The 26881-nt window shown below is 42.6% G+C and overlaps 1 protein-coding gene across 1 annotated transcript; it reads right to left on the minus strand.

The window, feature by feature from the left end:
* Positions 1 to 1294: 1294 nt before the first annotated feature.
* On the minus strand, positions 1295 to 11797 carry LOC109937843 (EEF1A lysine methyltransferase 3-like). The gene is made up of 3 exons (XM_020536342.2): positions 11519 to 11797; positions 2820 to 2931; positions 1295 to 1725 (listed from the first exon to the last, which is right to left on the minus strand). Exons 1-3 carry the CDS (start codon positions 11795 to 11797, stop codon positions 1295 to 1297), a joined length of 822 nt encoding a protein of 273 aa, XP_020391931.2.
* Positions 11798 to 26881: the final 15084 nt, after the last annotated feature.

Consider the following 26881-nt stretch of genomic DNA (forward strand, 5'->3'; position numbering starts at 1 on the left):
GCACAAGTTTGTATGTTCAATGAATAATGGCTCCCCTAATGGTAAACTTAGACAAAGCTGGCTGTTAATTGGCAATCCTCATTCATTGGTGCATTCTCAAGGGAAACGGCTCTACTAATCAGAGCCAACATGTCAGCACTCTACACTCATGGAGTATATATGTTGGCATTCCCCTTGAATTGGTATCTTTGGGAGTTATCCTATTCAGTGCAAGACAACAAACTTTGACATAATGTCCCCTTTTCCAGCAATACCTTAATTCCGTGACCTCTGGTTAATTAAACTTAGGTGTTTGCGCTTAGTTGTTCAAATGTTTTTATATAGCAAGTTGCAAAAATTGTGAGCCAGTGATATCACAGTGAGCAAAACTATGTCGAGGGAAGCCACTTTCCGAATAAATCAGACTGGAGTATTGGGAAAATAACTGCTCAAACTCTGAGAAGGGTGGATTACAGTCGGTGAATTCTTTGTCAAATCAGAGTCAGAAGGGGAGGGAAATTAAGGAGTGGGAAAAAAATTGAAATACTAATAAATTTATCTTTGACATTTTCAAAATCTCCAATGATGAAATTGCATAATGAGAGTCCACATTTGTAGTTGTCAATTTCAGTGCGAGAGAGTTTGGCTGCAAGCAGTCAACAATTATCATGTTGTTGAGGTGATATTTAGACACGACTGAAGAAGATTTCACATCCTGTGACACGCATGTGTCATACCTACTATGAAATGCAGCAGCTTCATGACAATTAATGTATTTCCATGGTCAGTCAATCAGTGAGTTGAGATTTCCTAAAGATAATGCCATTGACACAACTCAGGTAGCTACTTTTGGAAAGCTCTGTTCAATTGCACATATTCTCCTAGCCTAAACTCTCTGTGTAATAAACTATGGGGAATGCCATTCTCTTCACCGCCACTTTCACAGCAAAGTCTGCATGGATGTGGAGGAGTGCAAACTAGGTGTTGAAATTATAAGCTAGTGACTAATCAATCCAATAAGAAATTCAGGAGAAACGTCTTTAAATATGGAGAGGTTAGAGTGTGAAACTTGATTCAACGTAGAGTGGTCGAGGCACATGTATCTAAGAGGAATCTGTGAGAGAAAGAAAATGGAAAATGTTCTGATATGGTGAAATAGAGGAGGATGGGAGCAGCATAGACCATTTGGGCTGACTGGCCTGTATCCGTGCTGTAAAACTCTACATAATTTTGACGATCGTCCATCACATTATTCATCCTGCGCTGGATTTATAATTCTGCAAACACGCTAGTGAGTTGTGAGACTATGCATTAATTAGACAGTAATTTTTTTGCCTGTCTCTTTCTCCTCTCCTGTTTTGGGGCCCTTCAGTGTTAATTTGTACAGATTGATGTCAGCATCCTTGTTTCTGTAAATAATGCGGGAGTTGAAATATAGCGGGATGAGCTCCTCGTGGAATTTACGAGTTGCACCGCAGCCCCTTAACTCTGTCGCGATGTAGATGATCGTTTGCTGGTTGCTGAGGTGTCGCAATGTCTGCAACAGCAGGGGGAAATCTGACGGATAATACACAATGTCCGAACCCAGGATTATGTCGTAGTCACTGGGGAAGTGCACGTGGTCAAAGCCCCAGGAAAGAGCTCTGATCGTTGGAAGGTGTCTGCAGGAATCGGGTACATTGACTGAAACGTTGTGCTCAATTTGCTTCAAAGCTTGGATCTGATCGGTCAGGGTTACCTGCCCACCTGAAGGAGAAGCAACAGAATTAAGTCATCTTCATGTCCCATCACGGAGACCTGCGCCCCAGTTAACAGTCAGAGGGAAGTGGGATGGAATAGAATAAGGCAAGAAATAAATTTATCTCTAGGCTTTCACAACCTTCCGATATCACCAAATCCTTTCCAATAAATTAAGTATTTTGGAGTGTTGTGCTGAAACATAGGGTGTGGGAGAGCCAATCTGCAAACAAAAACTTCCATAACGGAAGGTATGTTGTCAAGGGACAAATGTCAGGAAGGAGTTCCTTGCTCTTTTTCAATTAATGATAGCATCTTTTACTCAGGAAGAGTAAATGGGGCCTTTGGTTTGCTGAATGGGCAGCTCTCCCTCTTTCCTACAGGAAAATGTTAGCCTGGGTTCTGTGCTCACAGGTTTAGAGGGGACTTGAACCCACAACCTTTTGATCCAGAAGTACCTCAAGGCTGACAGAAAGCAGAGAGTGTTAATAGGACAGGAGCCTGTGGCAGGCAGAAATTGTCAGACTTGTGTATGAGATTTATTCAGAATCCCACTCACACAATTCACACCCATACCTGAGCCAGCACTTGCTCTGTACAGCCTGAGAGTATAGTAGAAGGACTGTTGTGTGTAAATTGCCGTGCTTCTACCATGCAACAAAACTTCAAAAACATGTATTGGTATAATGGGAATGTAGGGTCAGGGTGTTTGGAGGGAGTTGGTCATGTGACAAATCTTCCAGATTACCTTAAATCAGAGTTGGCAACTCTAGTCCCCACCCATCCCATACAACTAACTGATGAGGAGATGGAGAGTTGAGATCAGGGTTTCACTCTACTAAGGGGTTTGGTTTCTTACCACAAGAAATGCTGGACTCTAGTTGCATGCATTCTGCCAACAGGAGCCTGGTTATCTAGACGAATGTTCACCTTGTAATTGCCCAAAGCGTGGAGCATAGAGGAGAGGGTCTTTGAGCACATTAATCTGTGGTGACTAACATGATAATGCATCTTCAAGCATTTCACGGGACTTGTCCGGTTACTATGTCTTTTCCACATCAACAAAGCCACTATATTAGGTTGACAATGGCCCTTTAACTCACCCAACAAAATTGCCAGAATTCCCACGATCCCAGTGCCAGATCCTAACTCAATCATCTTCTTCCCAGAGAAATTCATCCTCTCCTGCTCGAAGAACTGGCAAAGTGTGAGGCCCTGAGGAAAGCAAAGGTCACCATCTGTTGAAATCAGAATTAGTTTGGGCACTTGGTGGAAACAAAACACCAGACAGCAGTGGGCAGTGAGTGGCATGGACCCCACAACCCACTGTAGAGCAGGTTGGGTCTCCAACCACTCTCACCAACCTCCCTGTGGAGATCCAGTTAACACTTCATCCATTTACAACAGGACTTTGATCAGATGGACTGAGAAGTGGTAGATGGAGTTTAATTTAGATAAATGTGAGGTGTTGCATTTTGGTAAGGGAAATGAGGGCAGGACTTGTACACTTAATGGTAGGGTCCTGGGAGTGTTGCAGAACAAAGAGACTTTGGGATGCAGGTTTGTAGTTCCTTGAAGGTGGAGTCAGAGATAGACAGGGTAGTGAAGAAGGTGTTTGGTACACTTGCCTTAATTGGTCAGTGCATTGTGTATAGGAGTTGAGATGTCATGTTGTGACTGTACAGGACATTAATTAGGCCACTTTTGGAAGACTGCATTCAGTTCTGGCTTCCCTGCTATACGAAATATGTTGTGAAACTTGAAAGTTGCAGAAAAGATTTACAAGGTAGTTGCTGGGATTGGAGGGTTGAGCTATAGGGAGAGACTGAATAGACTGGGGCTATTTTCCCTGGAGCGTCGGAGGCTGAGGGGTGACCTTATAGAGGTTTATAAAATCATGAGGGGCATGGATAGGGTAAATAGACAAGGTCTTTTCTCTGGAGTAGGGGAGTCCAAAACTAGAGGGCATAGGTTTAAGGTGAGAGGGGAAAGATTTAAAACAGACCTAAGATGCAACATTTTCACGCAGAGGGTGGTACATGTATAGAATGAGCAGCCAGAGGAAGTGGTGGAGGCTGGTATATTGCAACATTTAAAAGGCATTTGGATGGGTACATGAATAGGAAGGGTTTAGAGGGATATGGGCCAAATGCTTGCAAATGAGACTAGGTTTATTTAGCATATCTGGTCGACATGGACATGTTGGACCGAAGGATCTGTTTCTGTGCTATACAACCCCATGACTCTATGAATCTACTCTCGTAAAGCAATAGAACAGGAGTGTTAACATACAGAGAATAAGGAGACCATTCAAACCATATACCTGTGCCAGATCTTTGAAAGAGCTATCCAATTAGCTACTCTCCCTGCAGTTTCGCACTCTTGAGTTATGACTTAGTAGGTCTTGTTGGTAAGACATTGAAAAATGGATAAGCTTGTGACTGAGAAAGGAATAGAAGGTTATGCTGAGATAAAAAGGTGTAGAGCTGGATGAACACAGCAGGCCAAGCAGCATCAGAGGAGCAGGAAAGCTGACGTTTCGGGTCTAGACACTTCTTCAGAAAAAAAAACCCTAAAAGGCTATGCTGATAGGATTTGGAGAAGAGAACTATGAGGAAGCCCATAGAATCATAGAGGCATACAGCATGGAAATAGGCCCTTTGGCCCAACTTATCCCTGCTGAGCAGGTTTCCTAAATTGAAGTAATCCCATTTGTCAGCATTGGCCCATATTCCTCTTAACCTTTCCTATCCATGTACCTGACCAAATGTCTTTTAAATGTTGCAATTCTATTCACCTCAAGATGGGGCGGCACGGTGGCTCAGTGGTTAGCACTACTGCCTCACAGCGCCAGGAACCCGGGTTTGATACCACCCTCAGGCAACTGTCTGTGTGGAGTTTGCACATTCTCCATGTGTCTGCATGGTTTGCTCCGGTTTCCTCCCACACTCCAAAATGTGCAGGCTAGGTGGATTGACCGTGCTAAATTGTCCATAGAGTTCAAGGATTTGTAGCTTAGGTGGGTTGTAGGGGGATGGGTCTGGGAGGGATGCTCCAAGGGTCAGTGTGGGCTTGTTGGGCCAAAGGGCCAGTTTCCACACTGTAGGGATTCTATGACAATCCCCACCTCTTCCCCTGGTAACTCGTTCCATGTACTTGCAGTAACATCCTTGTAAATCTTTTTTGCACTCTTTCCAGTTTAATAACATTGCAAGCAGCATAAACACCAGCATTAATCTTTTGAGGCAGAAGGCCTTTTTTTTGGTGATGCATTTTCAATGTAAAGACTAAACAGCCTATTATGGCATGATTTATCCCTTTGTTTTGTCTTCTGGATGGATGAACCCCTCCCAACATTTTAGACCTTTGAGACTCCATGTTAAAAGATTCCTGGCAAACTGTGACTGTAGTGTATCCTGTCTCTTGAAGAACTTCCTTCAGTATTCAGGAATGCATGACACGTCGTGTTTCCAGTTCTGGTTGGACTTCCCTTGGGGAATCTAGGAATGGGGAGCACAGTTTCAGAATAAGGGCTAAGAATTTATTCTCTTTGTAAAGTTGCTATTGAATGGGCTTTCACAACAGTTTGAAGTTGTGCATTTCTATGTATTTCCAAGCAATGTGAAAAGGATTTTGGTAATTCAGAGAGCTTAGAGATGAGCAGTAGAATGATTTAGTCAGTTGGTGCTCAAGTCAGAGGATAGATTTAAGATGGAAATGAGGGGTTTCTTCTCTCAGTGGGTTTTAGAATCTCAGCCCTTGACTGTAGTGGAGGCCAGGCCATGGTATATATTCAAAGCTGAGTTAGACAGATCTCTGACCAACAAGCGAATCAAGGGTTATGTGGGGCAGGTAGGAAAGTGGAGTTGAAGACATGATCTTAGTGGCAGAACAGGCTTAAGGGGCTAAAAGGCCTACTTCTGCATGTACTTCTTATTTTCTTATGCCTGATTCCCGTGTAATTCATCACTTGGCCACCTGCCTCTGGCTACCTTGCCCAATCAAGCTCCATCTTATTTCTGATAGTTTCCTAACCAATAAATGAACATGCTTGAGAATAATTAAAAACAAAATTGTCTTGTTATTTTTCTGCTGAGTTATTAAAGTCAGAATCTGGGAAATTCTAGAGAGCAGGGCAGTTTGAGATGGGTGGATTGCTAGTGCTGCTGGAAAGGGCTTAAGCTGCTTTGGCAAGAGAATTAGAAGCAAGATGTAGCACAGGGAAGGATAAAGAAGATGCGAGAATAATTAGGAGAGACACATAGCACTTGAGTAAGAAATAGCAAGATATTAGGTGAGGTCAGAGTCAGGGGAATGCAGGAGCAGTACATGTATGTAAATGCAAAAAATGTAATAAATAAGGTTGGTGAGCTTTGGTGCAGATATCCACATGAGAAAGAAATGGGTGGGGAGGAAGTGGCAGTATTAATTAAGGATTATATTACAGTGCTACAGAGAGGGTATACTAGGGAAGTCAATGACAGGATCTGATTAGTTCAAGTTAAATGGCAGAGATATAATTACACTACTAGGTGTATTCTATAGGGCATAAACTAGTAGGAAAAATGTATAGGAGGAAATTTGCAAGGAAATTATAGAGAGGTACACAATTTATGATGAGTAACTTAAATTATCCAAATATAGAATGGGATGGTAAAAATGTAAAGAGCTGAGAGGGAGACTAGTTTATAAAATAGAAACAATATGGCTGTATAAAATATCAGAATTTATAAACAGTTATACTTTAAATTGTCTCTTTAATTTCAAGCTAAAATGGAGTTTAGCTAATTAGTGCTGCTACTAGGACAGGGTAAAGTGTAAGTGTGGATGGGGAATTTTGGCCAGTTTAAAAGTTAAATGAGGGATCTTTTCTGAGATCTAAACTACGTTACCTACAAAAAATTTCAACGTTGCTTTTAGTTCATTTGCTACATTAAAATCTGAAAATTTGAAATCTTATGTAATCCTTTAAGTCAGTTACTGGAAGTTCAAATCCCTTTGTAAACATTATTGGTCTGTATGGGGATTGTAACAAGCTAGAGTATGAGAAGAAACTGGCAGCTAAATGAAGAGGGATTCCAAAACTCTTCTGCAGGCATATAAGTAGCATAAAGGTATTAAGAGAAGAAGTAGACTTGATTAGGACCCAAAATACACTTCTACACAATTAGGCAGAGGGCATGGCTGATAAATAAATAAACCAAAGAACTGCAGATTTCCAGCAGATTTCAGAAACAAAAACAGAAATTGCTGAAAAAAAGTTCTCCTCCCATTTTCTGCTTGGGAACCCTGCAGCCTTTAGGACTCAATGTTAAGTTTGATAATTTTGGAGTCCTTACCCAATCCCCACACACCAGGCCTTGTCGTCACATGGGTTGCAACCTCAATAACCCATCATCAGGTACTAATGATCCCCATTAGCACCTAGCGATTCTTCCAGGCTGACTATTATCCATTCCTTTGTCTGCCAAACTATTGTTCTCTCTCTCTCTCTTTCTCTTTCTGGGCTCCATCTCCACCTATTGTTTACTCCTCCCCATTTCCCTCAACTATTTTCCCAGCTACAACCAGCTCTGAAGAAGGACCACTGCAGCCGAAACAGTAACTCTGCTTTCTTTCCACAGGTGCTGCCAGATCTGTTGAGTTTTTCCAGCAATTTCTGTCTTTGTTTCTAAATAAATGCATCTGCCCTTACCAAGCAGAAAGATATTTCCAAGTCATAGTGAAAGCGATGATAGTTAGAAACTGGATAGAGTAAAAATAAATAAATAAGTTATTAGAAAGATTGATTGTAGTGACATTGATAAATCACCAGGACTGAATGGGACATTTCAAAAATACTGAAGGACGTAGGCAGGAAATTATGAAAGCTCTGGCTATAATGTTTCATGTTGCTTAGATATGGGTGGTGCCAAAGTTACAAATATTACACCCTTGTTCAGAAAAGTTTATAAAGTTAAATCCCACAACTCCAGCCTAGTCAGTTTAATCTTGGCGATTGGAGGCAGTTAGAAAAAATAGTCCAGGACACAATTCACAATCACTTGGTCAAATGGGTTTAATTAAACCAGCCTGGATTTGTTCAAGACAAATCACGTTTAACTAATTTCACTGAGATTTTTGATGAAGTAACAGAGAGGGCCAATTGGGGTAATGCAGTTGACAAAAAAGAGTATTGGGGAACTGGCGTTTTTTTTAGGTTAGAAGGAGGTATATAGTGGGGTTCCAAAGGGCCTGATACTAGGACCACTGCTTTTCATGGTATATATCAATGAAATACGCTTTGGTGTACAGGGAACACATCCAAGATCTGCAGGTAAGTCAAAACTGGAAGTATTGTGAACAGTGAGGAGGATAGTGACAGTTTTCAAAAGAACACTGATGGAATGCGTGGACACTTAGGTGAAGAAATTTAACCCAAAGAAGTGTGAAGTGATACACTTTTCTCTGAAGAATGAGGACAGGCAATGGAAAATAAAAGGTACAATTCTAAAAAGTGATGCAGCAAAAGAAAAAGCTAGGATTATGCACAAACCGTTGGTGGTGGTGGTAGGGCAGTTTGAGCAAATCATCATAAAGGCTTAGGCAGTGCTTTCCAAACTTTTTCCCATTGCGACCTGAATTCAAGGCTTGAACAGGACCCACTGGATGAGAACTGTGTGGGAGGTTGTGCCTGTGAGAATGTGAGCCTGTCTGTTAGAGCAGGAATGTAGTGGTATAACTCAATCAGAGCTCCACAATGGCTATTGGAGCTTGCAACTTTCAAATCCATGTGCATAGATCACTGAAAGTTGCCACCCAGGTTGATAGCATTGTTAAGAAGGCGTACAGTATGTTAGATTTTATTGGTAGAGGGATTGAGTTTCGGAGCCATGAGGTCATGTTGCAGCTGTACAAAACTCTGGTGCGGCCGCACTTGGAGTATTGCGTACAGTTCTGGTCACCGCATTATAGGAAGGATGTGGAAGCATTGGAAAGGGTGCAGAGGAGATTTACCAGGATGTTGCCTGGTATGGAGGGAAGGTCTTATGAGGAAAGGCTGAGGGTCTTGAGGCTGTTTTCGTTAGAGAGAAGAAGGTTAAGAGGTGACTTGATAGAGACATACAAGATGATCAGAGGATTAGATAGGGTGGACAGTGGGAGCCTTCTTCCTCGGATGGTGATGGCTAGCATGAGGGGACATAGCTTTAAATTGAGGGGTGATAGATATAGGACAGATGTCAGAGGTAGGTTCTTTACTCAGAGAGTAGTAAGGGCGTGGAATGCCCTGCCTGCAAAAATAGTAGACTCGCCCACTTTAAGGGCATTTAAATGGCCATTGGATAAACATATGGATGATAATGGAATAGTTTAGGTTAGATGGGCTTCAGCTTGGTTTCACAGGTCGGCGCAACATCGAGGGCCGAAGGGCCTGTACTGCGCTGTAATGTTCTATGTTCTATGTTCTATGTTCTAATTTCCACGTGCAAGCCCACTCGGGGTCCCAAACCCCATTTAAGGAAGATCTGGCATACAGAATCTTGGGGTTTGTAAATGCAGTCAAAACAAAGAGATCGTGATAACCTTTATTAAACACATCTTCAGCTTCAACTGAATTATGGAGTCCAATTCTAAACGCCACATTTTAGGGAGGAACTAAACCCTTTAGAGAGGGTAAGGAAAGATTTATAGGAGCGGTTCTACAGATGAAGACTTAGACTTAATGTGGATATATTGCAGAAGCTGGGGTTGGTCTTCTTAAAAATTAGAAGGTTGGGAGGAGATATAACAGAGTGTTCAAAATCATAAGGGATCAATACAGAGTAGGTCAAGAGAAATTGTTCTCGTTGGAGGAGGAGTCAGGAAGCAGAAGGCACTGACAAAAGTTTTACGAGCCTTCTGGTAGTGAGAATGTGGCAGGCAGGAGTGAGGTTTCATGCATGACGTCTTCCTACTGCCATTTTGCCAACAGTTGACAGATTAGTTGCCAAATGTCCAACTCAGTCCCAGGGCCATTTCCTGCCTCTGCAGGCATCCTGCTAACATCACAGGCAAACATTGGGAATGCTAGAGAAACTCAAACATCTGGCAGCATCTGTGGAGAGATAAACAAAGTTAACATTTCCAGTCCTGTGTGACTTGTTCAGAACTGAAAGACATTAGAAAATGCTTATTTTAATACTTTTGACGGAGGTGGAGGAGAGGCGAAGGGAACAGAAGGCGTAGATGCCCAATGCAACAGACAAAAGGTTGTCAATGGTGTGAAAAAAGGATGGAAATTCGGTGCATATAAGGTGCAAACAGGAAAGAATGGGCCTTCTCTACTGAGGGCAATCTGTCGTTTGATTCTTTACTTGTTGTAAAGACCATATCTTTCTATTTTTCTATTTTTTTTATTGTGGACTGTAATGGGAGAAGTACTGTTTTAAAAGCCAAGGATTATTGTAGAGTTACTGCACTTTCTAAAAGCAAGTTACCAGACACTCATTGTAAGTGCTGTTTACACAGCTGCTTGTTCAAGCAAAAGGGGAAAGCCTAGTTACAGATGAACTAGAGCAAGGGGCTATGTACAAATGGAGATTTGTCTGTGAAATATGACTAGTTATCAATGGCAAAGACCCCTGCCTATCACCAGCTATGAGATTGACTCCTAAATAGCTGAATAGGTCAGGGATGTGAATTTTCAGGGGCTATCTGGAAGAGAAGCAACCATGCTTTTGCTCTGCAGTAAAAAGCATCTCAAGCTTGAAGACAACCAGTTTGTTTCCGCTCATCAGTTGCTGTAAGCTGTATTTTTTAAAAATTAATAAATCAGAGACTTTTATAAGTGTAACCAGTCACCCTGACCATTCTGAAAGCACGTGAAAGTACCTGGAGAAGGAAGACTAAGAAGCAGTATTCTGAGCAGCAAAAGAATCATCACAGCAAACCCTGTGTACTTGGGCCAGTGAACTGCCTTCCCAGTCTTCCCCTTCACCCATAATATCCTTTTGTTGTGTCTGGATCTATGTGTGTGTATGTGTAGAGGGGACGTTTATGATTATTTAATCAGTAAAGTCATATGTTGACAGTTCATAATTGTTTACCTGTGGTAAGAAAGCACTAATTTGTATTAAGTAGTAATTTTTATTAAGGACACAACACCTAGTCTGTGCTTTCTGACAATCTGGGACAAAAAGACAGGTAAATTGGGGAATTCTGCGGACTTTTAAAAGTCTTTAACTTCTATGATAACTCCGAGAATAGCGAAATTTGATTTCCAGTACTTTTGAAGATCTGTAAGGCTGGACTTCTTATTTTTTTTATTTTTCTAAGTTTTTTTCCTTAGAATTTCTACTCAAGAATCTGTACATAGGTACCTTTGTATCTAAGATGGCGCCATAAATGCCAATGTGTAAACTTCTCACTTTACTCGTGTGTACATGTGACAATAAAGCTAATTCAGTTCAATTCAATGTCCCATGAGCTATCGGCTCCTTTTGCTTTGTACTATCATTCTTCTTCTCATTTACTATCTCTTGCCTTCCTTCCCTTATAGACTTTCCCGTTGGTTCCTCCCTTGTCTCCTTTCCCACTTGCTTGCGTTTGATTAAAGCCTGCTATAACTCCAGCCTGTCTTAGTTCTGCTCAATCATCACTGACCAGTAATATTAACTCTTTCTATCTCCACAGATGCTGCCCAACCTGCTGAGTATTTGCAACACCTTCTGCTTTTACCGAACAAAGACACTGCAGTTTTTCTCAGATAATGTAAGGAATAAATATTCAAAGTCTTGACCAGTTTCCCCAAGTTTGGTTAATACAAAATTTTTTTTAGGCTTACAGAATTCCAGACGAAAGCTGAGACCCCCATCCTTTCATTGAAGTACCGAGTGATCTCCAAGTCATAGCCACAAAACTGGTAGTGCTTCACCAGAACACAGGGCACGTTATCCTCAGGATCTTCCTCAGAGAGAACACTGCAGGATTTCTCCATGTGCTCAGCTGTCTTCCTGCTCCCAGAACTTCCTCTCTGTGTCTCCGATCTCTGAGAGATACTCTTCAACTCCAGAAAGTTCCTGACACGACAATCCAACTTGGACAGCTCTCGTGTACTGTCCATCTGTCACCTTTTGCACAAACAGTAAAAGCATTCAAATCTACAACCTGGGAAAGCGACAAACTATTGATTTATTAAGTTTGCTCAAAATGTGGATCAAGTCTGTCAGTGTAACAGGTTGGAGCCTCCATCCTGGTAGTTATTTGCATTCCTGGAAAATGTTATCTTACAAAAGATTCATAAGCTCTTAAAGTTGCTGTGTGCACAAGGAAACCTTAATGAGGAATGACAGACTATATTCTATAAGGTCAATCAGTCACTGCAGGGGTAAATAAAGTTGAGTGATGAAAATAAAGAAGCTACGAATATAAGATTCAATGCAAGTGATCTAGATCTGACACCAGGAAAAAGCCTCTTTACATATTTGTGAAGCTTGGAATTTAGATACAGTTATTAAGGAAGAAACTAGATCAACATTTGAGATTAGATTGGAGAGGTGGAAGGAAAGATATGGGAACAGATTGGGGAAATATGATTAGAAAAAGTTTCAGAAAGCATTTGATTATGTGCCCACATAAAGTCAGCAATTTCATGGGAATACCATTAGCCCAGTGCCACATCATCCTGACTTGGATAAATTAACATTCCTTCGTTGCTCCCTCACACGTATATTGGCTCCCAGTCAAGCAAGGCTAGGACATTAAAATTCTAATCCTTGTTTTTAAATCTCTCCCTTGCCGATCCCTGGTGCCACCAATAACTTCTTACATTTCTGCTCTCCTCCAATCCTCGACTTTTACATGCACGTCATGTTCATCACTCCATCATTGGTTAGCTAGGTGGGCCCCACATTCTGGAAATCCCTCTCTAAGTCCCTCTGTCTCTCAACTTCACTCTCTCTTCAAGATGCTTCTTAAAATCTCTCTCTTTGCCCACGCTTTTGTTTGCCTCATAACATTTTGTCTTGAATCAGTGTCAAGTTTTGTTTGGTAATATTCCTGTGCGAAAGTGCCTTGGGACATTTTAGTCTGTTAAAGGTACTATGTAAATGCAAGTTGTGTTTATCCTACCCAACACACTTTAGGAAAATCTTAATTGTATACACTGCAGAGGTTTAATAAGGCATTTCAAGAAGACTCACCATGACTTGCTCTGGTACAACTCGGTATGGGCGATAAATAGCAGCTTAGCCAGCAAAGCCCCCAAATGGAGAAACAGATAATCCCTTCAAGATTTCATTGACACAGTTGTAAAATCATTGGGAAAGTGGAATGCAGATGCTAAAGTGAGAGGCTTTCAATATTGTTGAGACTGTAGAAGTTTGCATATTTTGGAATAAAGCTAGAAAGACTGCCATGCGACCAGATAGATTTCAGCAAGATTATGAATGGTTTTGTTCAGGTTAATTCAACTTCTAAGTGAGACAATAACACGTAGTTTTAAGAGAAAGATCAAAGAATTAGCATCGACCTTAGAAAAATGTTTATACTTCAATATGTTAGAATGTATCAGTCTGCCACAAACTACTGTTAAAGCAATTCTTTTAACAAAGAGGTTAGTTTCTTGAGTAGAAGAATGTTTAACAGTATGGGTACCATTCAAAATGCAAATACAAAGATATTTATGATGGAAAACTCACTGCAAAGTCCCACAATGATTGTCAACTCCCTTCAGTACAGGCTTGTTCATAAAGCACAAACAGGATCTCACCAATGTTACAAGATAGACGTCCTGTCACATTTTAAATGGCCATAACCTGGCAGCGCACCAAGCATCACTGAATCCTGATTTGCTGCAACTAGAGGAATGCAAACTGCAACAGTTTTTTTTTTGTGGGATGTAGCAAATGAATAAATGCTTGAAAAGGAAAGTTTGTAGGACTGTGGGGAAAAACAGTGCAGTGGGATTGATTGGCTAACTGTTTCAAAGAGTCAACCCTGGCATTTGTGCCCTGGCATGGCTCTTGTGTAGCACTCTCTGTGCTGTAGATCCTACAGACTCCCAGCCTCTGATCTGAAGAACAAAGTTTCTCGACTGTGTCTGTGGCAGGTAGTGGGGGGTTGGTTAGCTCAGTTGTCTAGACTTTTGGCTGCTTTGTGATGCAGAGTGATGCCAACAGGGTGGGTTCAATTCCCACACTGGCTGAGGTTACCATGAAGGACTGTCCTTCTCAACCTCTCCTGTAGCCTGTGCCAGAATGACCTTCGTTAAACCACAACCAGATGTCCCCCTCTGTAATGAGAGAGTGGTCTTCTGAGGCTATGGCCACTTTACCCTTACCTGAGGTGGCAGATTGGTGAGGGAACTGACAAGAGAAAACGCACTTAACCTCATCCTTGTCAGTCTACCTATAGCAGAAGCACCTAAGTGTTGGTAGGAGTGAGCACCGCACAGCCTTTTTGGAGACAAACTCTCAACTCTATATCCATCGTGTCATGTGGCACTACCATTGTGCTGAATGGGACAGATTTTGAACAGATCTGGCAATTCAAGCCTGGGCATCCATGAAGCGCTGTGGGCCATCAGCAGCAGAACTGTATTCAACCACAATCTGTAACTGTCACCATCAAGGGAATCAACCCTAGTTCAATGAAGAGTGCAACAGGGCAGCACCAGGCGGACCTAAAAACAAGGTGTCAACCTGGTGAAGCACCAAACAGGACTACTTGCGTGCCAAACTGCCTGAGTGGCAAGTGATAGTCAGGATGGAGATGTGCAGTCCAGCCACATCCAGTCGTGAATGGTACTGGGTAACTAAACAACTTACTGGAGTAGGAGGATGTTTCACAAACATCCTCAATGACGGGGGAGCCCAGCATATCAGTGCAAAAGACAAAGCTGAAGCATTTTGAATCAGAAGTAGGATGTTTCACCTTGGCCCTTCCTCCAGAGGTCTCCAGTATCACCACTGCCAGCCTTCAGCCAATTTAATTCACCTATGTGACATCAAGACAGGCTGAAGGTATTAGATATTGCAAAGGTTATGGGCCCTAACAACATTCTGGCAACATTGCTGAAGATTTGTGCTCTGGAGATGCCACACCTCTAGCTAAGTACAGTAACAACATTGACCTCTGCTTGGCACCAAGGAAAACCAACGCCCAGTTTGAGTTCAGCCAGGCCTGCTCTGTTCCTGACCTCTTTACAGCTTTGGCCCACACATGGAGAAAAGAGCTGAACCCTAGAGGGGAAGTAATCCTAACTACTTTCACATCAAGAAGATTTGATTTGGTTGTGGCTGTTGGAGGTCAACCATCTCAGCTCCAGGCCACTTCTGCAGGAATTCGTCAGGGTAGTGTCATAGGCCCAACATCTTTAGCTCCTTCAACAATGACCTTGTCTCCATCCATAATGTCATAAGTGAAGATGTTCAGCATAATCTGTGACTTCTTAGAAGCAGCCCATGTGCAACAGGCCTGGACTACATTCTGATTCGGGCAGATAAGTGGTGAAGGGGTGATTTTAACCCTTTAGACCAGATGAAAGTCAGATTTTGTTATTTAACATTTATTCACACATGCACGGGAGGTGTATAGTTTAAAAGATGGCATATAGCTCAAACTTCATTACAAAAGCAAAGAATTTGTACTATTTCCACTGAATACAAGGTTCCAATCAGCTATGTGTACAGATTATAATTTTCAATCAAAACATTATACATTTGCTTGCCCATATCTATAGTTCACATAGTCTACATTTGAGATCAGCACACATGATTATATTATCCAATCATATTCAAGCTAGTTCATGTGATTACATTATCCAATCATTTTGTATCATAAAATGTTCATGTGCAGCTGTCCTGGAATAAAGGGACATTTAGTTCTGGAGCATGTGTCTTCAGTGTTACATCCAGAATTAGGGGTCTTTGCAGTATCCATTGCCTTCAGCCGTTACTTGACATTACATGGAGTGTATAGAATTAGTTAGTCATTCCACTCTCTGGTTGTTTTAATAGTTACTTTGTTCTAAAAATGTTCAGAAACATCCTGGCCTCAATGTAACCTGTTTAGTTTTATCACCAATGGTGAATGGGAATGATTTCACTGAGTAGAGAATGAAATTGTCCCCGAACATTCTGACTTGGGGAGGGTTGACATCGGGATAAGACCGCCTTTGTAACTCTGTCACAGCACAACTTAGTCTATCCTCAGTGTGTCCGTTGTAACGAATGATTTGACTGCAGTGACGGCTATTACATTGGGAATTCCACAGAATGATCCTTAAGCAAGAGTGTTACTTTAACTCTGGGTATTGGTGTGAAATGAAATTTAGAAGGTGAAAGGTTTACGGCACAGAAGATGCTAGCTAAATCCTACTTTCCAGCTCATTGTCTTAGCACTGTAGGTTAAAGCATCTCAAGTGTATAAGTAATGATGATTGCCCCTACTGCCCTTTCAGGTAGTGAGTTCCAGACCTCTTTCAGTTTCAGGGTAGTAGAATTAATAATCAACTCTCCTTCAATTCTCTGGCCTTACGTTAAGGTGTTGACCTCTTTGCTAAGTGAAATGTGTTCTTTCTATCCACTCCACCTCAGCCCTTTGAAAGTTTATAAGAGTCCAGGACTTCACTTCATACTTTGCATCCCCAAGTGTTGGCAAACAGATAGGTGATATCTTAATAATTATCTCCCAAAATTCCATGGATTCTGGAATGATCCCTTGGAAGCTTTCAAATGTTGTCCCACTATTTAAGAAAGGAACGAGAGAAAAAAGATGGTACCCCAGATCCGTCAGCCTGAATTCAGTAGAAGGGAAAATCCTAGAATCTTTCACAAAGAGCATGACAAATGGACACTTGGATAGAAATGATTTGATTGGACATCGTCAACATGGACTTGTAAAAGGAACATCATATTTGATGAAACTGTTGTTTTTTTTTAAGAACATTACTAACAAATTGAGAAAGCAGGGTTAATGGATGTGGTATATTTAGATTTTGTAAGTTTTTGATAAGGTCCCCAGCAGGAAATTGGATAACAAAATTAAACCATATGGGATAGGGGTACAATACTGGCATGGATTGAGGACTGGCTAACAGTTCCTGGCCCTGCGGAGCGGGAGGAGAGAGAACGCCCTGCGGTGCAGAGGAGAGAACAGGCCCCGCGGTGCAGAGGAGAGAGAAGGCCCTGCAGCGTTGGAGGAGAGAATAGGCCCTGGAATGTTGGAGGAGAGAACAGGCCCTGCAGCATTGGAGGAGAGAACAGACCCTGGAATGTTGGAGGAGAGAACAGGCTCTTTGGTGCAGAGTAGAGAACAAGCCCTGCAGCGTTGGAGGAGAGAATAGGCCCTGCAGTGCAGAGGAGAGAACAGGCCCCGCGGTGCAGAGGAGAGAGAAGGCCCTGCGGTGCAGAGGAGAAAGAAGGCCCTGTGGTGCAGAGGAGAGAACAGGCCCTGCGGTGCAGAGGAGAGCGCGGGCCCAGCTATTCAAGATGGCAGCACCAGTATGGTATGCCCATCCATTCCAGGCCAGCCGGACTTTTTTTCTCTCCTGCTTTGTCCTTTCTTTTTCCTTCGTTTCCTCATCTTGGTGACGTCACGTGAGGCCTGAGAGGTATGGTAGTGACTGGCGCAGAGATTCCTGGCTTCGTAGGCCCAATGCGTGGACTCATAGAATTGGTGGCAAAGTGTCAGCTGCAGCGATAGCGAAGCGGGGGTTCCTGGATGTGGTAGGTCCGGAGCAGGGACCTTGCAAAGACCTTTCATAAGTCCTGGATCCGTGTTTGGGACCCTGGCTGATGAAGATGAACTATATTTAAGTACTTTCTTTTTATTCTTTAGTACCTCAAAATGGTACCGGATTGTAGCGATAGAACGCTTTTCTCTGTATCTCCCTATGTGTGACAGTAAATCGTTCATTCAGGTGAAACGAGAGCAGGAATAAATACTTTCTGCAGTGCTACAATGACCTCCCAGTATTTTCTTGTGTGCGGAGTTCTACTTATTTTTCTCGTGTGGTGTGAGTAGACTGTAGTGATGTATACAGTTGTCTTCCCTGTGTGCTCAAATATGTGGCGAAGAATGGGATCATACTGTCATTGAGGAATACGCTGATGCAACTCTAAGATACTGAAACTGATCAAAGAATATGCAGGCAGCATTTTCCTTAATCGGTCCTAAACAATAATGAAGTTGTAGTCTGGGGCTTACTGTAACAGCATGTTGCAACAGGAATATTTTAATTTGCTTGTGCCAAGGCAGTGTTTCGGGAGGCAGTATGGTGATTTAAACTGATGCAGTTTGGAGGCTTTTGCTCACGATGGAGAAGTGGCAGATAGCATTTCATTGCATCTGTATGAGGCTTGTTGCTGCAGTGCCACTTGGTGTGGTGCATTGGCTGGACACAATGGAGAGAAAGGGAGAAGCTTTGTGAGGATCTTACCACAGAAGGCCTGGCCCATGAAGGATGTCCACATGAGCACCACTGCGACTTGGCCTGAGTTAAGAACCTGTGGTGATTAGCTTTCACAAAGGAGGTAGTCACAGGGTTGTGCCACTTGTTTCACAACAAGCTGCAGCTTCGAATTGGGGTAAGTACTGCTCTCCCTATGACCCTGGAGGTCATTATTGCCCTGGCATCCTGAACCACATGATCTTTCCAGATAGAAAAGGTGGTATCAGTAATATCTCCCTGCTCATTGTGCATAGAAGCATGAGGAAGGTCACTGAAGAGTTGTACACAAGGCAAGGGAACCTATCCGCTGAGAGAAGACTAGGGGTGAAAGGGCATTTAGATTCATCAGGATAGCAAGCTTCTGACAGTGCATTTACTTTCCACAATACTAAACTGCTTTCTAGGAGCAAATTACTGCCAATGCTGGAATCTGCTTCCTGCTGCTTTTGACATGATGTTTAGCCAATTCAGTATTTCTTTAGGATGTGAAATGTTTGCTTCTACATAATATCTTCATACTGGCCTCGCTCAATCCAGCAGACATGTCACCTCAATATTTCATCAAACTTGTCAGAGCTGTGTGAAAGTCACTGCCAAACAAACAGAATGTACAGTGAGAACAGAAAAGGAGCTGATGTACACACATGGGATAAGAACCCTGTCTAATCACTGGAAGCAGAACAAAGTATTCCTGCATTTCTGATTGCATCTTCGAGCTGTGTAAAATGATCACAAAACCTGAATTGGCAATAGTAATGAATACCTTATCCCTGCTGATATTCAACACCTTAGTTATTTCTCCAACCAGTTGCTAATCTTTCTCTTGCTCAATAATTTTATACTGAACTGTGGCTGAGACTATTCAAAGCTCAGTTTCATAAACATTCAGGTTGGGATCTGTGTGAAGGCATTAAGAGTAGGATTTTTGCAGAGCCATTCAGGAATCAGGGGGCACATTCATTTCTGTGTCTCAAACCCATCCCTCATACTGATCATCACTTCTGTCAAGACAAGAACTGGAATTCTGAGGAAGGGTCACCGAATCCAAAACGTTAATTTTGATTTTTCTCCACAGATGCTGCCAGGCCTGCTGAGCTTTTCCAGCAACTTCTGTTTTTATTTCTCATTGGAGAGGGTTTGGGTTTTGCCTGACTAATTAGTGGCCGTGGAGGTGGGAACAGAGCGAGGTCACTTCCAGAATGAGTCTCATGTAAATGACTGTTGACTGATGAGACAGCACTGTTTGAGGGGCTACAAGGGTAAGAGAAATACATTATGCACTGCCTCTTGCTGTGTAACTGACTTCCAAAACTTTAGGAGACTCTCATTTATTCATGGAAAATAAATGTAATGATAACAACTTTTCAGTTTCCTGTAGTGAACTTCTATAAGTGTTTGTCCATACTAATTCAGAAATGTTGACCTTGTTTGTTGTTCTGGATCTTGGGTTTATGCACAAAATGTATAAATATCAAACATCACCCCTGAAAGTAATACTAAAGTACGCAAAACTCAAATGAAGATTTCATAACTGAATATCTTCTCTATTTCAAGCAAAGAAAGAGATCAGTTCAGACATCTGTTTACTAACTTGATGACCTGGACACCTTAGTCGAAGCCATGTGAAAAAGAGAGAGCGCGAGAAAGAGAGAGGTGGAGGAAAGATCCTTTTTTACCCAGAGACCAGAGGTGTGCCACTCGTCCAGAAAGAAAAGGGCATGGCTTGATTAATCAACAAGGTTGACACCAGAGGAAGGATCCTGCAGACATGACCCAGTGCAAGAGACAGTTGAATGATCCATTACAATCTGGCAGGATGAGTACAACCTTCCAATTTTAGGACAGGCCTTTGGGTATGGCCCCCTCTACACTCAGCTGCTGAGGACTTGTGCCGCTCCTCAACTTTGGAGGAGTGTGTGCGCAATCTGTGCCTCTCTGTGGAGAAGCTCCAAGGTGTCACGCTTCTCTGACGTGGAATGAGCTGCCGGAGGAAGTGGTGGATGCAGGTACGGTTACAACATTTGGTTAGGAAAGGTTTGGAGGGATATGGGCCAAATGTAGGCAAGTAGACTTGTTTAGTTTGGAAACATGGTCAGCATGGATGAGTTAGACTGAATGGTCTGATTCCGTGCTGGGTGACTCTATGATATGCCATTATGGAATATTTTTTATTTATAGAGCACAGAACTATACAGCACAGGAATTGGCCCTTTGGCCCACGATGTTGTGCCGATCATGACACCAAATTAAACTAATCCCTTTTGCCTGCACTTGATCCATATCCCTCCATTCCTTGCATATTCATGTGCTTGTCTAAAAGTCTCTTAAACGCCTCTATTGTATCTGCCTCCACCACCACCCCTGGCAGCACGTTCCACATTCCTACTACTCTCTGTGTAAAAAAACTTGCTGCTCACATCTCCTTTGAACTTTCCCCTTCTCACCTTAAATGCATGTCCCCTAGTTGTAGACGTTTCAACCCTGGGAAAAAGATCTGATCAACCCTATCTATGCATCTCATAATTTTATAGACTTCTATCAAGTCTCCCCTCAGCCTCTGCTGCTCCAGAGAAAATATCCTACGTTTTTCTAGCCTCTCCTTATGGCTCATTCCATCTAATCCAGGCATCATACTGGTAAACTTCTTCTGCTACATCCTTCCTGTAATATGGTGACCAGATCTGAAAGCAGTACTGTAAGAGTCGCCTAACCAAAGTCTTATAAAGCCGCAACATGACATCCTGATTCTTGTACTCAATTCCCCGATCAATAAAGGCAAACATGCCGTACACCTTTTTTACCACCCTATCTACTTGCGTGGCCACTTCCAGGGAGATATGGACTTAAACCCTAAGATCCTTCTGTACGTCAATGCTGTTCAGCGTCCTACCATTAACTGTACATTTTTCCTCAAAATTTGATCTCCCAAAGTGCAGCACCTCACACTTGCACGGATTAAACTCCATCTGCCATTTCTCTGCCCATATCTGCAACTGATCTATATCTCGCTGTATCCTTTGACAACCTTGTATACTATCCACAACTCCACCGATCCTTATATTGTCTGCAGACTTACTAACCCACCCATCTACATTTTCATCTAAGTTATTTATATATATCACAAATAGCAGAGGTCCCAGTACAGATCCCTGCGGAACACCACTAGTCACGGACCACCAGCCTGAAAAACACCCTTCCACTACTATCCTCTGCCTTCTATGGACAAACCAATTCTGAATCCACACGGCCAAGTCACCCTGGATCCCATGCATCTTAATCTTCTGGATGAGCCCACCGTGATGGACCTTGTCAAAAGCCTTACTAAAATCTATGTAGACAACATCCACTGCAGTACCCTCATTGATCACCTTCATTACCTCCTCAAAAAACTCACTCAAGTTAGTAAGACATGACCTGCCCTGCACAAAGCCATGCTGACTGTCCCTAATTAGGCCATGCTTTTCCAAATGTGCATAAATCCTATCCCTAAGAATTCTCTCCAATAGCTTCACTCGTAGGACTTAGGGCCAGCATTTTTTTGCCCATCCCCAATTGCCCTTGAGAAGGTGGTGGTGAACTGCCACCTTGAACTGCTGCAGTCCATGTGGTAGTGTTTCTATCTCTTGGCCTAGAGGTGTGCAAATAACATGTGCAAATGAGTTGATTAAAATAGTTTCTGACATTGTTTGGAACAATTGACCTGTCCGTAAAGGGCAACAGTGCATTATCTTTCCTTTGTCCTCACAGGAGAAATGCATGTATAATGTGGTATGAACAGATAAAGTTAACATGTCGTTACGAAGGGGAAATCATGTTTGACAGATTTATTATTAGAGTTTTTCTGGGCATGTCATTAGTAGGGTAGATAAAGGGTAGCCAGTAGATGCAATATACTTAGATTTCTACAAGAAAACCACGTGAAAGATGCAAGATAAGAATCTGTGAGTTGGGCATAATATATTAGCAATGATAGAGAATTGGTTAACAGACAGGAAGGTCGGGCTAACAGCATTTAAAAACTCTCAGGCTGTAACTACTGGAGTGCCAAAAGGATTAATGCTGAAGCTTCAGCTACTTACAACCTACATTGCACATAGATTGATTCATTTATAATTGATTGAATCATTTATTGTCACGTGTATTCAATGTAAAAATGCAATGAAAAGTGTGTACCTTCGCCATACATACATGGCACCATTCACATTTACTTAGAATAAGACAAGAAAAAGTGATAACTTAAGAGAGTCCGACTTTCCTTTCTACAGCTGCAGTCCCTCTCTGGGCTTTCCAGCCCTCGCCATCCCGCTGCCAACTCTGGGCTGCCTGACTGGCCCAATCTCGCTGCCACTGCCTCACCGGCCCACTCTTGATCTGCTGCCGTCGCTCCAGCCCACACTCAATCCACCATCGCTGCAGGACACAACCCGCGTGTTCAGCTCCTGCCACTTGGACATAGAGACTGAGGGTAATATATCAGCTATAGCTGACGACACAAAGCTAGGTGGGAATGCACGTTCTCAAGAGAACTCAAAGGCTTCAAAGAGACTTTGATAAGTTGAGTGCGCAATAGAATGGCGGACGGAGAATGTGGACCTATGTGAAGTCATTCATTCTGGCCATGTGAATAGGAAAACAGCATATCTTTAAAAAGCAAGAAAACTTGTGAATGATGATGTACAAATAACATACAAAGTTAGCATGCAGGAACAGCAAGCACTTAGGCAAAGGTCTTTATTGCGAAGGGTTTTGGAGTACAGGAATAAAAATTTTGCTACAATTGTACAGGGCTTTGGTGAGACCACACTTAGAACAGTGTGTGCAGTTTAGGTCTCCAGATTTAAGGAACAATATCTTCACACAGGAAGCAGTAAAGTGAAAGTTCATTCAATTGATCCTGGGATGAGAAGCTGAGTAAGCCTAATCTCTCTCTGGAGTTTAGAAAATTGACAGGCCATCTCATTGAAAACGTGTAAAGGGTGCTTGGCAGAATAGAAAACGCGGTTGCATTCACCAGCTTGGAGAATCTAGAACACAGGAGTACAGTCTCAGGATAATGGGCCAACTATTTAGGTCTGAAATGAGAATAATTTCTTTTTCTTTTTGATTTGATTTATTATTGTCGCATGTACCAAGATACAGTGAAAAGCGATGTTTTGCATACTATCCAGACAAATCATACTTTACGTAAGTACATCGCGGTAATAGAAAAGAATGCAGAATATGGTGTTACAGCTACAGAGAAAGATCAGCACTAATGTATGAGAAATCCATTCATAAGTCTGATAACAGCGGGGAAGAAGCTATTCTTGAATATGTTGGTACGTTTGCAAACTTTTGTATCTTCTGCTCCATGGAAAAAGATGGAAGAGTGGGGTGGCAGGGGTTTTTGATGATGTTGGCTGCTTTCCTGAGGCAGTGGGAAGTGTAGGCGTAGTCAGTGGAGGGAAGGCTGGTTTTTACAACTATTTGTAATTTCTCGTGGTCTTGGGCAGAGCAGTTGCTATACCAAGCTGTGAGTTCTGAATCTTCTGTATTCGGCAGGTGGAGGCGGTCTGCGGATGCTGTATCACTGAAGACATTTAAGGCTGTGGGAGGCAGATGTTTGGGGTTTGAAGGAATTAGGAGATGTAGGTGAGAAAGTGGGATTGAAAACTCAAGATCATCCACGATTGTGTTGAACAGCAGGGAGCTGGCTCAAAGGCAGTGTGGCCCAATCCTGCTCCTATTTCCTATGCTGTTAAGACACAAGAGGTTGGGTAAATGGGAGGAGAAGTTGCCTTAAAGGCCATTGAGGAGGATCTGTCAGGAGGCGGTTGGTGATGATGAGGTTACCGACCTAGGTTACTGAAGAGGCAGAGGGCAGCACCACACCTCGTCCGAATGCTGAGTGCAGGGTGGTGTGGAAGGCGTCAACAGTGCCAAAGCTCAGCTTTCCAAGGCCAAAGCTCATGAACTCTTCCTGTTTCTGCCATTCACTCTCAACATCAACACAAAGCCCCTTTTAGACAGGGCGAGGGGATAGATGTACCTGAGGACAATGCTTCACGTCCTACCAGTGGACTGTCATCAATGCCGAAAAATAAAACAGCAGCTTCTCACCAGCAACAGTTATGTTGGTATGTTGTCCAGACAAGGCATCGGCCATCTGCACACTGGTGTGCAACTGACTGAAATGTCACAGAGCTCCTGTGCTGACCTTTGACAGGATCTAAGTGCTAAAGAAGTTCAAGACCGCAGTTAACTGGACTGATGCTGGCAGGCAAAGTGAGGTGAAATTCACAGCGAAAAGATGTAGAAAGTTGCAGACTCCTTCAGCACAGCCCCACAGTCATGTTCAGATAGATTCTACCAGCAGAGGCAAAACTATGCTCAGTGTAGTGTCTCCTTCTCCTTCACCCCTCTCCCTCTGGCCTCCTGATACTCAGGATTTTGCTCCCTTTTTGGGTAAGGCTGCTAGTCCTTATCTTCAATAGCATCGACTTCTGATTTTGAGAGGATTACGTAACAAATAGACAGTGGTTAACCCATGGAAAGAATTGGAGGGCCACACCAGACGATGAAGTTGACACATTTTGCAATGAGTTTATTCTGCTGGCCAGAGCAATGGTGGCACATGATAGCTACAGTCTGGGTTTGTGGCTTTTCAGATCCTGTGTCAGGGAATTGCTGCAATCACCCTCTTTGGGAAACTGTTAATGGTTCTGTCAATTGCAAGGCTGCAGTTCACAAGTAGCTTGTCAGGCATGCTCACTGATGCTCAGTTTAAGTTCTGTCAGGCCCCCTTACCTCCTCACCACATTGGTTCAAGCATGACAAAAGAACTAAAATCAAGATGAAAGGAGAGTGTGACTGTCCTTGACATAAGGTGGCATTTAACCAAGTATGATATCAAGAAGCCTGAGCAAAACTGGCATCAGTAGGAATTGGGGTGCCAAATCTTTGCTGTTTGGAATCATACCTGGCACATAGGAAGATGGTCGTGGTTGCTGAGCTCAGTCATTTCTGCTCCAGAACAGTTCTGCAGGAGTTCCTCAGGTTAGTGTCCTAGATCCAACCATCTTCAGCTGCTTCATTAATATCCATCCCTCCAACATAAACTCAGAAGTGGGGATGTTCACTCAAGAAGCTTGACACCATCCAATACAAAGCAGCCCGCTTGATTGGCACCACATTCACAAAGATCCACTCCCTCCACCACCGATGCTCAGTAGCAGCAGTGTGTACCATCGACAAGATTCACTGCAGAAATTCACCACATATCCTGGACAGCACCTTCCAAACCCATGACCACTTCCATCTAGAAGGACAAAGGCAGAAGATACTTGGGAACACTACCTTCTGCAAATTCCCCTCCAAACCACTTGTGATCCTGACTTGGAAATATATCACTGTTCCTTTAATGTCACTGGGCCAAAATCCTGGAATTCCCTCCATATGGGCATTGTGGATCTACCTACAGCACATTGACTGCAGTAGCTCGTGAAGGCAGCTCATCACCGCCTTCTCAAGAGTAATTATAAATATATGAAGCAGAGTTTGTAACTAAGGATCTCTCGGGGGAAAGTCAGCAACTGCCTGGTTTCTCTTTCTAATCACATCCATGTCAGTTTTGAGTCATCATCATCCGGTTTTAACACAATTGTGGACATGATAGTTTGGCTGTTCTGGTGGGTGGTGCAGGAAGCTGAGTGGATACGTGGTTGGGATGTTTCCTTTTGGAATCATAGAAACAGCAATTATTGCCTCGCAGTTTGTACAGAGGAAACATTAGGTGGTTGACTCATCAAAGATGATCTAGGCATGAGTGGGAGGGATAAGCAGTATTTCTCTGTAACAGCGCTGGAAGAGCTGATGAACAGCCAAAAGACCAGCTCATAGAAAGCAAAGCAAATCTAATCACCCTGAGCCTGCAGGAAACACCGTTGTATTCGTTTGTTTGTGTAATGTAATGATTACTGTATTTTTGTGTCTGAACAATACACTTGCATTTGGACAACACATTGGAGCATGAAGTGTGTGGAATCATTTCACCAACTGAAGAAGAATTCTTTGCAGAGCTCAATTGATAAAATGCCACTGACCTAAATTGTTAACTCGGGTTTTTATCTCCACAGTTGCTGCCTGAATTGCTGAGCGTTTCCATTGGCGCTTTGTTTTTTTTTGTAATTTCAGAACCAACTGGAGTTACATGACTTCCTCAGTTGTAGATCCCACCAGCTGATTTGAGATTGCCCTGAGGAGATGAATTCCCAAGTCATGGATTGTCACTACTCCTTCTGCAACAGCCAGGAACAGCTCTGGGGTCATTGCAAATGAAATCGCCAGAAAGTTTCTGATTCATCTGGAAGAGCTGTATTATCAGCTGCTGTACTCTGGTACCTAAACCCAAAAGATATAACCTTCTCTGTCATATCCTGTTCTTAACTGCAAAATGAACCCCTTTTAACATTATTGTACATTTGTGAATGTATGTAGTCAAAAAAAATAAATATTCTGTACTATTGTAAGTATTGGTAGAACACCAAATGTTGCAAATTCTTCAATGTACACACGCACAAGTCTGGCCAATTCATCATGAGAGAAACCCCTCCACTTGCAATCAATCCTGCAAGACGGCTCTTAAATATTGGGAACAAAAACAAAGTTGCTGGAAATGCTCAGCAGGTCTGGCAGCATCTGTGAAGGAGAAAACAGAGTTAACGCTTCGGGTCCGGTGACCCTTCCTCAGAACTGAGGAAGTTCTGAGGAAGGGTC

This window comes from Rhincodon typus, chromosome 8 (assembly GCF_021869965.1).
Source record: "Rhincodon typus isolate 14 chromosome 8, sRhiTyp1.1, whole genome shotgun sequence".
Lineage (NCBI taxonomy): Eukaryota > Metazoa > Chordata > Chondrichthyes > Orectolobiformes > Rhincodontidae > Rhincodon > Rhincodon typus.

Excerpts from the sequence above, each read along its gene's own strand:
- LOC109937843 (XM_020536342.2), bottom strand. The coding sequence starts at position 11,797 with ATGGACAGTACACGAGAGCTGTCCAAGTTGGATTGTCGTGTCAGGAAC. Across the intron at positions 2,932-11,518 it reads CAGCTTTCGTCTGGAATTCT|GGCCTCACACTTTGCCAGTT; the intron begins GTAAGCCTAAAA and ends TGCTTTCCTCAG. Across the intron at positions 1,726-2,819 it reads AATTCTGGCAATTTTGTTGG|GTGGGCAGGTAACCCTGACC; the intron begins GTGAGTTAAAGG and ends CTTCTCCTTCAG.